Source organism: Pteropus alecto, unplaced genomic scaffold (assembly GCF_000325575.1).
Source record: "Pteropus alecto unplaced genomic scaffold, ASM32557v1 scaffold5, whole genome shotgun sequence".
NCBI lineage: Eukaryota > Metazoa > Chordata > Mammalia > Chiroptera > Pteropodidae > Pteropus > Pteropus alecto.
Window position 1 is genome coordinate 29,721,746 of NW_006441953.1, and position 12,338 is coordinate 29,734,083.

Below are 12,338 nucleotides of genomic sequence, written 5' to 3' on the forward strand. Positions count from 1 at the left end.
CCCTCCTCTGCCCTCCCTCCCTCTCTCATCCCCCCCCACCTCATTGCTCACCTGTCTGCGTCTGTCAGAACACAGCAGAGAGGGGCTTACTCCGAGCCCTGACAAGACCCAGGAGCCAGGGACTCACTTGTCTTACGAAGGACGACATTTAGAGAGATTTACTTCTTTCCTCCTCCATAAGGGCACACAGATCCCTGGGAACTGTCACAAATGTGGCCATTTGTCATTCTCCATTTGATGAAAAGGAGGTTGGTGGAAGCAGAGGCTCCCACAGGATTTTCAGCCTCTTTTCAATTCGTTGGTCAGAGTCTGCAGCCACCCCTCCACCCTGTTATGAGACGTAGGACTAGTCCATTTCAGGTAGACTATTGTCCCTTCCACTGGTGACAGTCTGAGACCCCAGGATTCTTGGACATTTGGGCAACATGCCCCCTTAGATGAAATACAGAGACTGGGCCCTAAAAATAGCAACTCGTAAAATACGAATTCGCTGTAATCCTGCATGTGGACACTGCTTCCTAACCAGAGCCTACACATTCCTAGGGAAATCCCTGTTCTGTGTTTCCAGTCTGGGCCCTGCCATTGTCCTGGGGTGGGGGTGGGGTGGGAGTAGAGTATTTGCTCATTCCCTTTGCCAGCTGATAGGTACCTGCCACGTATGGCTGCTTTAGCTCTCCACTAAGTTAGAACCTGCTGGTCTCTCTCCTGCACATATTCATGCTGTCAGTCAAGAGGTGATTCTCTCCTCCACTCGTCACGCCAATCAAACCGAACGATGCCAATCAAACGGAACGATGTCAATCAAACTGAATGATGTCAATCAAACCGAACGGGCCAGGGACTCGGCAGCTGTAACAAACTCATACTAGCTGGTTCCCAGAGAAATCAGAGCCCACCACCAGGACCTGCATTGTAATGAAGCTACAGCTACCTGCCAGAGGCTAAGAGTTCCCCAAAAAATCCTCTCCCGAATGCAGCCCCTCCCATCAGGAGCCAACTCAGATATTTGTCTTGCCCCGTAATCAGGGGAGGGGAGGGCTCCCAAACCCCAGGAGGCATCAGAATCCCACTGGGGCTTGTTGAAATGTGGGTTCCCAGGCCTAGACCCCAGAGTCTGGGGCTGTGACTGAGTGGTCTCAGGGTGGGGCCTGGGAGGCTGCATTGGTCATAGGGAGCCTTGCTTCTAAAGCCACTAGACTGTGGGCCAGCGCTGAGGGACAGATGAGGAATCAGCAGAGGCAGCTTCCGACTGGGCGCCGTTTGCTGCAGACACTGTTCTGGGTCCTGGATATGCAGCAGTGGGGGCCGTGGGGTGGTAGGACAATGTCTCATCTGTCATGGGCTTTACATCCTAATCGGGAAAGCAGACCCAGAACAAATCAATAAGTAAAATGTCGGGTGGGGGAAGGGCGTGGGGAGAAATGAAGGAGGGTGAGCGGCAGGGTTCGCCGGGGTTCGCCAGGAGGGCAGCGTGTCTCGTGGCCATGGGGGGCTGGGCCTTCCAGGCGGGACAGCAAGGCAGAGGCCGTGAGCGGGACCTCGCTCGGCTGGCACAGCGGCGGGGCCGCATGGAGTGAGGGAAGGCAGGCAGAAGGGGCAGGCTTTCCTAAGTGCGGGGTTCTTCCTCCGCAGGAGAGTCGCCAGAGGGTTGCGAGCCGAGAGCGCCCCCTTCTGGCTGCTGCGGTGAGAAGGGCTGAGTGCGGGGGGAAGCAGGTGGGTGTGGGTGTGAGAAGGGGGAGTCCGCGGGGGCACCAAGGCTTTGAGGCAGAAAGTGTTGGGATGTGAAGAGAGAGATGGAACATGGTCACCGAAGAGCGAGCACGAAGGGACGAGGAGCTCGTGGTCAGGAGGGGAGAGGTGTGGTCAGGATCTAGAGGGAAGATCAAGGCCACGTGCATTTTTTTCCATCCACCTTCAGCTAGGTGGGGACCAGGGCAGAGTCACCGGAAAGGAGACTTTAACCGGGGTTTGGTTTTGCCTGGCAGACGGGCAAGGGGGCTGAGGGGGTGGGCAGAGCAGCGTCGGTGAGAGACCATGGAATTTTGGCCAGGATTCACTGGGGGTGCGACCTGAAGGACCGCGAAGAGGTGATGGCATCATTGGAGTGCGCTGCCAGGGGCGGAAGCGCTGCAGGAGGCGGGGGGCAGGGGGCGGGGGGCGTGAGCTGGCAGATGGCCGTGGGTGGTCCGAGAGTGAGATGCCTGAGGGGTGAGCAGGGAGCAGCCACCGGAAAGGACAAGGCACAGGATGCGGCCGTGGGAGTGAGTGGTTGAGGCAGGGTGAGGACGCAGATCTTCGCAGGGTCAAGAACCGCAGAGGCCGGGCTGCCCGTCGTGCGGTCGGTACGTCACCATGACGCACACGGAGGCAGCGAACCCGGAGCTAAGCCCTCCAGGAGTGGTGAGACAGCTCTGGGTGCCCGTAGGGGACGGCGGCACGGAAGGGAGGACACGGTGTAACCGGATGGCTCCGTCTTCAAAGGTGGTGGAGTTAAGCAGAAGGTGCGACAGGGGCCATGAGGAACAAGGGACACCTGCCCTCCTCTGGCCCAGAGCTCCAAGGGGTGATGGGAAAGTCTCCACTGGTGAGGACGGCGGCCGGGCGTGCCACAGTGTCCTCGGAGGGACAGCCAGTGTGGCTTTGAGCAAGAGGTGAGGGAAATGTTCGGCGGGCGAGCGGGTGCTGACCGTGAATTCTAGGACAGAGGGACGGCCTGGGAGCGAGGGTGGGCGGGGGAAGAAGTCGGCAAGGGGTTCGTTCCACGGGGCGAGGGGTGGCCAGGACCCCGTGCCCGAGGCGGAGAGGATAAAGGGCAGTGGTCCCGAGGCAGGTGACCATGATGAGCTTTGAGCGCTGGGAGGGGCGGGGCCGGCATTTTCCCAGGAGTTCTGGGACCCCCTCTTCCCTCCCGCAAATGGGGGCGAGCACATCAGGGAAGGGGTGTTTTCCAGAGGCCTCTGAAAGCACTGCCCTTTTTTCCGAAGTTCTCATGGCACGTATTTTGCCCAGTCCCCTGCAGAGTGCGTGGTAATCAGCCCTGGTCCTGAGTGGGGCAGTGATGGGGTTCCGGTGGGAAAAGCGAATTCACAGAGCTAGAAAGAGCACTCGCCATGGAGAAAGACCAGCCCGGACCTGAACCCCACCTCAAAACGGACACGTTTGTACTTTAGAGCAAGTCATTGAACCTCTAGGAGCCTCGCTTTCCTCATCTGTAAAAACAGAGTGAGAAATACGATTATATCTTGGGTCCCTTTTAGCTCTGAAATACCTTTCTCAAGGACTCAGGAAAGATCCATGCCGTTGAGAAGCTTCCTGCACAGTCAGAAGAGGGAACTCGAAATGCCTGCTCTGGCGCCAACTTAGCGTAGACCCGGCAAGAAACTCCACAGTTCTGAACGCTGGTCCCTTCGTCTGGGAAGCGGTGAGGTCATTCCAGAGGCGTCAGGCCTCCCCTGGCCTCTGAGCCTTCAGATTCCGAAAGGAATTGCGTGGCTAGAATAAGATTAGGCCTTGGATAAGGATTTGAACTCTTCCCAGCATTTTCTCCAGGAGCTGGGATTAAGGACGCAAGCCCCGTTGTCTGAGCATCTTAGCAGAAACGCAGGGACTCGGGTGCTGTGGAGGCCACCACTCAGAGCCCACCGGAGCCGCCGAGTCCCAGAGGGGAACACGAGGCCGCATCGTGGTGGCAGTTTGCAAGCTGCCCAAAGCGAATGAAATAAAGTGAGAGCTAGGCCTTGGTCTCTGGGGGAAGCCTGTAGTGTTGGGGGGCCCCTGCCTGTCCCAGGGGCCTGAGCCCCGAGCCGGGTCCTGACACTAATCGACCGCGGGCACCCGGGCCCCTCGCGGGACCTTTGAACTCAACAAGTTGCAGATCTGGGAACCCGGTAGTTGCCGAGCGCCTGCCCTGGGGGTTAGCACCCTGCCAGGGCTGCACGCTGGGCGTGGGTCCCGCTTCGATGGAATCCAAAGCCTGTGGGGAAGAAAAGCACGGATCAGGTGATCACACCTGGACATGCGGACTGTGGTCCCTGCCGTGACAGGGAAGTGCAGAGGACGTGGGATGGTGGCCCCGTCAGAGGGAGTGACCGGAGCGAGAGCTCACGGGTGCCGCGGGAGACCAGGCGGAGATGGGAGCGCGCCAGGCCCGGGGCCGTGATGCCCGGCAGCGCCCAGGTGGGCCGGGGGCTCCGGCGCCTGACCGCCTCCGCCCCACCCGGGAAGTGAGGAGGAGAGGAGGCCGGGTGGGCGTCGGGGAGCCGGGGTCAGATCTCACTGCTTGGTCACTGCGTGGTCACTTTTTAACCGTGACCGTGAAGAAGCCTCTTCAGTTCTCTGGACTTCCGTTCCCTTGTCCATTGAAAGAACTGAATGCTAGTTCTCAGGCCGCCGGGCGGAGGGAACTAAGTGTGCTATGGGCAGGGGCCTTGTGAGCCGTAAAACCTCACGGATACGGGAACTGGTCGTCGTCGTTGGGGGCAGCTCCGCCGTCTTTCTTTCTGCCACATCCTGTTCCTTCTAAACTCCCTGCTAAGCAGGGCCAGGTGGCCGGGGCCCGGGCGATAATCACCGTTTGCCGAGCACGTCCCATGTGCTAGGAACCGACTTAGGCCCTTTCCGTACGTTATTTCAACTTACGCCCATTTTACAGCTGAGATCTGAGACCCAGAGGGTAGTAGAGGAAGGATCTGAACTACGGTTCGTGTGCGAGGGGCTTCGGCGTTTTATCGGAGCTCCCGGGTGGCTTGCAGGCACCCCGGGCCGTGGGCAAGCATGCTCTCCCTCCACACACTTTGGCTGTTCCCCGCATGCCGTGCGATGCCTCCCGCCTCGAGGAGGGCACGGTGTGGCAGAGCGAGACGGCTCAGGGACAGACTGCTGCCGTTCAGGGCCCTGAGAGCAGCTGGACAGGAAGGACACTGAGCTGGGCGGATCTGCGAGGGCTTCGGGGGCCCTTCCCGACCCGCCCGGGGAGCCGCCCCCTCGCTGTGTCCAGGCTGGCGCGTCGGCGGGCTCCCCCTGCTGTGAGTGAATCAGTGAATCGATTGATCCCAGTGGCCCCTCGAACGTGTTTGCGAATCCTGAAAGCTTCGCGATCTCCATGAGGTAAACCTAGGAGTAATCAGCAGAGCGCAATTGCCTTAGTAACCAAGTTCACATCCAGGCCCCATGGAGTGGCACAGCTTTTCGACTGAATTCGTCAATGTCGGCCACGCTGATGTCTGTTCTTTGCAATGTTAAAGATGAAACCGCAGCCCCCGGGCATGGCTTGACCGGCTGCTCTTCACCCACCACAGAATCAAGCGGGAGGAAAATGCCTTGAGTGGCAGCTCGGGGTTTTACGCTGGATACGAGGCAGAACTACCGTACTAGGCTGTGTGTACGTACACTTTTAATCCAGCCTTTTAATCCAGCCTTTTAATCCAGCCTTTTAATCCAGCCTTTAATCCAGCCATGGGTCTCTAACTGGTACGTCCTGGCTCTCCCATGGATCGGCTCTGTGACCCCAGGAAGTATTTAACTGCGCTCAGCCTCAGTCTTGCTGTCCGGTAGTGGGCGCCTCCGGCAGCTGAAAAGGCAGACGGCCTCCTGGAGCCTCAGAGAGAACTCAGCCTCGTGGCCACGTGGACTTAGCCCCTGAAGACTCGTTTTGGACTTTCGGCTTCCAGGGCCGTAAGAGCACAAACCCGTGTTGTTTTAGATCACCGAGTTTGTGTCATTCGTCACAGCACCCACGGGAAACGAGTTCAGGTTGCATGAGGATCGGCGGAGTGGCGAGCGTGGAGAGCCTGGAGTGGTCAGGGGCGAGGGAATGAACAGGGCCGCGCTGTCCATCAGGCCTGGACGCAGGCGGGCAGGGCGGGGCCGTGGCGCCCGAGCAGAGACTGGGAGCTTTAGAACCGCACAGATCTACGCACCGGGAGTCGGCGCGTGTGGTTCCTTCCGGGGGCGCTGGGCGAGCATCTGTCCCATTCCTCTCTCTGGGCTCCCGGTGGCTCGGGGCCGTCCGTGGTTTGCAGCTCTGACCCTCCAGTCTCTGCCTCTGTCTTCACGTTGCCTTTTTCTCCATATGGATCATCATCCTTTTCCTCTTCTCGTGAGGACACCAGTCCCTGGATTTGGGGCTCGCCCTAATCCATAGGACCTCATCTTAACTTACTTACCTCTGCAAAGACACCGGTCCGCAGAGCCCGGTGGCCGGCCTGCGACCCCCGCGGTCCTCCGGGAGCAGATCACAGCTGGGCTCTGTCCTGAAACCAGGGACTTGCAGGGAGGAGGGCATCGCGCCAGGATGGGGCTGGCGAAGGCCGGGGTGCCGGGGAATCTGAGGGTGTGGGGTGCCAGGCTGACGGGCTGGATCAGGAAAAGCCTTAAGGGCTCTGGCCTCTGGTCAACGCTTTCTAAACACTTGTCCAGGAATAAGCCTGAGGCCTGTGACAGCTGCGCCTTATTCTAAAATCGCGCCCCTGTGACTGTTCTGGGTTAAAGTGTCGCCTCTTTGCCTCTTTTTGTGTGAGGACGATGCTCGGCACTGCTCTTTGATGCCCTCGGTGGGTGGGTGGATTTAAAAGTCGACAACGACATCTCAGTGTTCACTCTTCAGTTTTGAGATTATATCAGAACATAGAATCCCGGAATCTGGCCGTCAGCACTGTAGGTACCAGAAGGCCATGAAAAGGAGTTATGTACAAAGGGACAGGGTCAGATTTATGCTTTGCAAAGCCATTCGGGTCATGAAAGAAAAAGATATGCAACCTTGTGTGTGTGGGTGTTGTAATAAAGAGACATATCCCGAAATACGAGGAACAATTTTATTTATCCAATCAGATATTTATCATAAACATTCCCCTAGAATCGTTCCTGCCTGGTTTGGGTTCAGGGAACTCTAATTCATTTTGTTTCCTTGAGTTTTTTTCCCCTGGCAGAGAACACTGATCTAGAGAAGAGGCGACCTAAGAATGGGTCTTGTCTGCTAACGCGTGACCTTGACTCTCTTTCTTCATCAGTAAACGGGGAGCAGTGATTCCTGCCTCTGACAGTTGCGTCAGAATTAAGTAAGGTGACCTGTAGCGTGCTGCCATCGTACCAGACACAGAGTGGCCACACTACATATTGAATCCAGGTCCCGTACTCAAAATCGTGCCCGGCACGCACCACGCACCTGATAAAGGTTAGCATTAGGGCATCGTGTGGGGTCTGGTGTAGTATAGGGTCCCTGCCCTCCACAGGAAGCAGGAGAGAGGGAGGAGAAAAGTCACATATAATGAGTAGCAACAATGTGTAGTTTCATGACTGTTACCCAGTTTCTAGGAGAACAGTCTCTGCCGATACGGTAAGAGATTCCAAAATGTGAGAGCCGAGTTCGCCAACTTCCTGTCCCACATCGGCTTGCTGGCCGATGGGTGCAAGGCTCAGCCCATGCCTCCTAAGAGAGACAGAGCCGACAGCCAAGGTCAGCCCCACCGATTCACCGCAGCACGTGCCTCCGCCCTCCTGCCCGGCGCCGGCCTGTCCGCTCAGCTTCAGCCGCTCAGCTTGAGCGGCAGCGTCTGGCCTCCCTCTCCCATTAATAACAAACGTGCGCCCTCGGGCCCCGCGCTGTGCCGGTCACTCTCATATGTCCTCACGGAAATCGGACTAGTCACCCGGCCTTCAGCCAGACCAGGAGAAAGTCCCCAGATGCCTTCCGAAGCCAAACCACCTCCAGTTGGCCTTATAATCAAACGAACCCGTCACAAGTGATCTCAGCCCACCTCCCTCTGTCCAGTAGCCTCTACCCAGCACTCAGCCAGGACGGTCTCCTCCCGCCCCAGAGCCGGCCACTCTGAACCCTGTCACCAGTCAGTCCCGCCTGCAGTGCCCCAGATGGCATTCCTCGGTGAGCGGCGGGTCACTGCGGAGGTTCCCGGATGGGACGACTGGCATCAGTTTCGGGTTTGGGAACCCAGTAAAGAAAAGTTCCTACTGTAGGTGCTTTAACGATGAACAAAATAAAAACGACTGAAACGAACCAGTCTTCGCCATAGCACCCGGAATCCGTATGACTGTCCATCTCGTGTCTGAGGACACTGAGGCTGGGCTTGGGGGCGGGGGGCCACGGTCACGGGCCCCGCAGGAGGCGGGCTCAGGTCCCCTCCCCGCCTCTGCCTTTCTCCCCTCCCCGCCCGCTCCGTGCTTCCGTCTCCGGCCGTGAACGATCCACAGGTTTTCATTTCGCAGGGTGCTGCTTCCCTGCCAGGATTCTGTTTGTCCTATTGCTGCCTAAGGCTGTCAGCATGGGACACCGAGAGGCCCCTGCGAGGGACACGTGCAGAAACGTCCCCACAGCCCTCCACGGCCGTCTGGATCGGAGCCATTTCTGTCAGCCCAGCTGACAGTTCGCGCTTCGTTTTATCTGGGGCCCGGGAATAACTCAAGAGCAAGAACCGGGCTTTATAGCCTCGCAGACCTGCTTTCCATCAAAGGGTCGTTTTGCCCAGCTCTGAAATTCGGTGCCTGTGCTCAGAAAACATCATCTCAGCCGTTGCCATCCGCTCGATGCTTCTAACGCCCTTTCTGGACGGACGAGGCCATCTGCGGCAGGAGGACACGCCGGAGCCGAGGGGCGATCGGTGCGAGGAACAGGACAGGAGGCAGCTGACACCGGCGAGCCCGAGGCCTGACAGGACACTGTGCCGTAGAGCGGTGTTGTTATTACACCCCAAGCGACTCGGCTCTCCGTCTGCCCGGACGGCTTTGCAGCGGTCTGCCTGGTGCGTCCCCCTTGGAAGAGATTAGTTCGTTCGGCCGAGTCCGCCCGAGCTCCGTGCAAAAAGCGCCTCACTTTATTTCACCGCCTGTCACGCTCTGGGAGCTGTGGATAAGTAGCACCTCGTCGTGTGTCCTCCGGCAGCGGTCAGACGGGGGCTGCGACGGCCATTTTCCAGATGCCGAGAAGGGGAGGGCGAGAGTCAGTGGTCGGGGCCGTCCAGCCGGTGCATCCTTTCCTGTTGCTGCAGGACACACGACCACTAGCTCAGCAGCTTAAAACAACGTACATCGCTTCGCCCACAGTTTCCACGGGCCAGGAGGCGGGCACAGCTCAGCGGGCTCCTCTGCCCGGAGTGTCACAAAGCCGCAAACCAGGTGTCTGCTGGCCTGCATTCCTTTCTAGACCTTTCTAGACCTTTCTGGGCCTTTCTGGACCTCTCTGAAGCTCTCACGGTCGTCGGCAGAATTCAGTCTCTGTGCTGTAGGTCTGAGTCCCGTTTTCTTCCTGGCGCTTGGCAGTCAGAGGCACCTGCAGCCTCTACCAGGCGACCAGCTCGCACACGGCAGCCCCACGTCTTCAAAGCCAGAACGGGAGGAGCCTCGCTCCAGTCTGCCGAGCTGGAGCCTTCCACAGAGTCACCGTGGCATGGAGATGTCATGCGTCACCTTCGTCACCTTCCCTGGGCTCGAAGCACGTCATGGGTCAGGTCATTTCCCTCTCGGCCTTCTATTGCCTCATCGGTGGTGAGAATCCACCCCCAGGGGTGCGTGCTGGGCTCTCTCTGGTGGTTCAGAAGTCAGCCCAATGTCACAGCTGCTGAAAGTCCCCCCCTGACCACCTGTCAAAGGCAGGACCCTCTGTCAGTCTCGTTTCTACGCCCTCGAGGCACTCGTCTCGACTTGCGATCCTGTCATTTATTTGAGTAATTTTTGGCCGGTCTGCCCTCCGGGAACACAAGTTCTATTCGGTTCTATTCAGCCGGGTCTGTCTGTTCTCCCTTGTCTCACCTTTTCTTGAGAATCCAGGGGAGATGCCCTGGACAGCAAGCAGTGTTCGTGTCTCCGTGGCCACACCTTCCTCTCTTTTCTCTTGTGAAGATGCAGGTCATGGGGTGTAGGACCCGCCCTAACCCCAGGCTGGTTTCGTCATGAGATTCTTCACCAGTTCCGTCTGTAAAGGCCCTGCTCCCAAATAAAGTCACATTCTGGGGTCCTGGGTGGACATAAATTCTAGAGGGACACTGTTCACCCCACTAATCATGTTCACCTCTCCTTACGCCACCCCCACCTCTCATTGGCCCCGACGCTCTGGGCCCTGCTGGTCCGAGTGAATCCCGGGCTGTTCCGCCTCCAGCTGCCCCTGTTCCATCCTCCTGGGCTCCCTGGCCCCCTCCCCCTGCACTGTGGCGTCTGTGCCACTTCAGATGGCACCCGCTCGCTGATGCTGAGCTTCAGGAAGGGAGGGACTGTGTCTGGAGCCCCCGCAAGCCCAGCTTCCTACCCAGTCCTGCCTGGGGGAGAGGAAGCGGATGGAGGAGGAAGCGGATGGAGGAAGAGGAAGGAGTGAGGGAGGGAGGCAGGGACGAGGCCGGGAGCGTGGGGCATAAACTCCGAGACAGGGAGTTTCCACATCAGTGGAGGCGGCTCAGGCTGCGGCCCTTGCAGACGCTTTGGGTTCACGCTTCCTGGGCCATGGCCACCCCCTCTGTGATCCCCACGCCCCCAACAAGGTCGGCTCGGTCCTAGTGATGCCTTATGGATACACTTGACCATCCTACTGTATTTTCATTTTTGACAAGTATTTATTCTCCCTTGTCTCACCTTTTCTTGAGAATCCTACAGGGAGATGCCCTGGACAGCAAGCAGTGTTTGCTTATCTGATCCCCAAGTACTTGACCTTGAGTCTTCTGCCTTTCGTTTTAACTTTGTGAGTTCTCAAGTTCATCCTTCCCACGGGGACTCTGCAAATAATCGGTGTCTCTGCGCACCCCGGATGTTTTGCGAACCTGACAGTAGGGCCCATTTGCTTAATGCTCATCAATATTCATGGGCTGCAAAAGCCGTGATGAAGACGAAAATTCAGATATAGAGGTTGAGTGTTTCTTTCATCCCCAAAGCCATAAACATTGCCTCATATTATTACAAATAACCACAGTGTGTTTTCCAGTAGAATTGCCATCCGATAAATCAGGAACCATTGCTTTTATTTGCAAGAAAGCCGTCATGAGCCTCGGAGAGATGGCGTTTACTGGGAATGAGTGAGTGGGGCTTGCATTTCTAAAACTGACGGGTTCGCGTAGAGCTTTGGGGGTGAGTGTCCGCGCGCGGCGCGTAGATGCGGCTGAGGGCACGGGCGAGAGTCTTCGAAGGCTGTGCTGCGCTCAGGCGCCTCCCTCCGCCCTCGCCGCCTGTGATGACGAAGATTCTCTCCTGGACCAAACTGCTCAGGCCTGAGCCCTGCTGCAGCTGGGCCTCAGCTTTCCGCATCCCTCACGGTCTCTGCATTGTCCAGTTTTAGTAAGAACCTGCGAAGCCAGTTTAGCCGGAGTCCCTGCCCCCTATACCCTCATCCCTCAGGGGCTGTCAGAGGCCCGACCTGCCTTCGGCAGGAATCCTGGTGGGTGGTTTTGGCCAGAACCTCCCCCACCGCCCACGTGTCCTCCCAGTAATTTCCCATCCACCGACCCCACTTGCCACCCGGCCCTGGGTTTTCTCTGACGGGCACCGAGCTGGGCACGGGGCACCCAGGAGAAGAAAGCAAAGCCTCTGCCTTTACGAAGCACAGCCTGGGAGTTGGGAGGCCCCGCTATAATGGTGATGTAGAGCAGAACTTTCCAGAAACTCCCCAGCCCAGATTTTGCTGCACATGGTTTGCTGTGTTACCCCAAAAAGGGGCCAGCAAGTTCTCTCTCCAAAGGGCCAGATGAGAAAGATCTTAGGCCTGGGGAGCCACATTAGTCTCTGCCATGCATTCTTTTTCATTTTTGCGGTGTGTGTGTGTGTGTGTGTGTTGTTGTTGCTGTTGTCATTTCTACACCCCTCTTGGATAGAAAGCCCTTCTCACTCACAGACGGTACAGAAGCGCCGAGGGCCTGGTGCGGCCTGTCTCCAGCTTGGACAAGTTACAGACCCTCCCTGAGCCTCAGTCCCCTGTCTGTGCAGACACTGACACCTGGGGGCTTTGGTACCTAGTGGAGGCGGGGGTGGGGGGTAGGGCTACATTACAGCAGGAAAGGGAAGTGCCCGTACCTGCTGGCCGAGAGCACACACGCCCTGAGCGTGGAATGAGAGGCCAGAAATTGTTAAGAATCTTCAGGAAGAAAAAATACACGATCTACTCGCAGTTCCAGGAAACGGAAGGAAGCGAGAACTCGGGCACTCCGTTATCAAAATCATTCCTGCCCCGCTCCCCGTCTGAGGCCTCGCGCCCGGGGGAGACAGACAGGCATGCCTGGTGTTGGCAGGCGTTTGTCCCCAAGTGTCACGTTTGTCGTGCGTTTGTCAGGAGGCTCCAGGAATCGCATTCTCAGCTCCTTTGTTTTCTGTTACAGAGACATCAAGCCGGACAACATCCTGCTGGACGAGCA

At 57.8% G+C, this 12,338-nt stretch overlaps 1 protein-coding gene across 2 annotated transcripts in view; it reads left to right on the forward strand.

Annotated features, from left to right (window-relative positions):
• Positions 1–12,338, forward strand: part of STK32B (serine/threonine kinase 32B) — a 136,286-nt gene that overhangs the window by 86,608 nt on the left and 37,340 nt on the right. For both annotated transcript variants that reach the window (XM_015594881.2, XM_025051857.1), the window contains exon 3: positions 12,303–12,335. In XM_015594881.2, the coding sequence (XP_015450367.1) occupies positions 12,303–12,335 (33 nt within the window). The remainder of the gene's footprint in view (positions 1–12,302; positions 12,336–12,338) is intronic.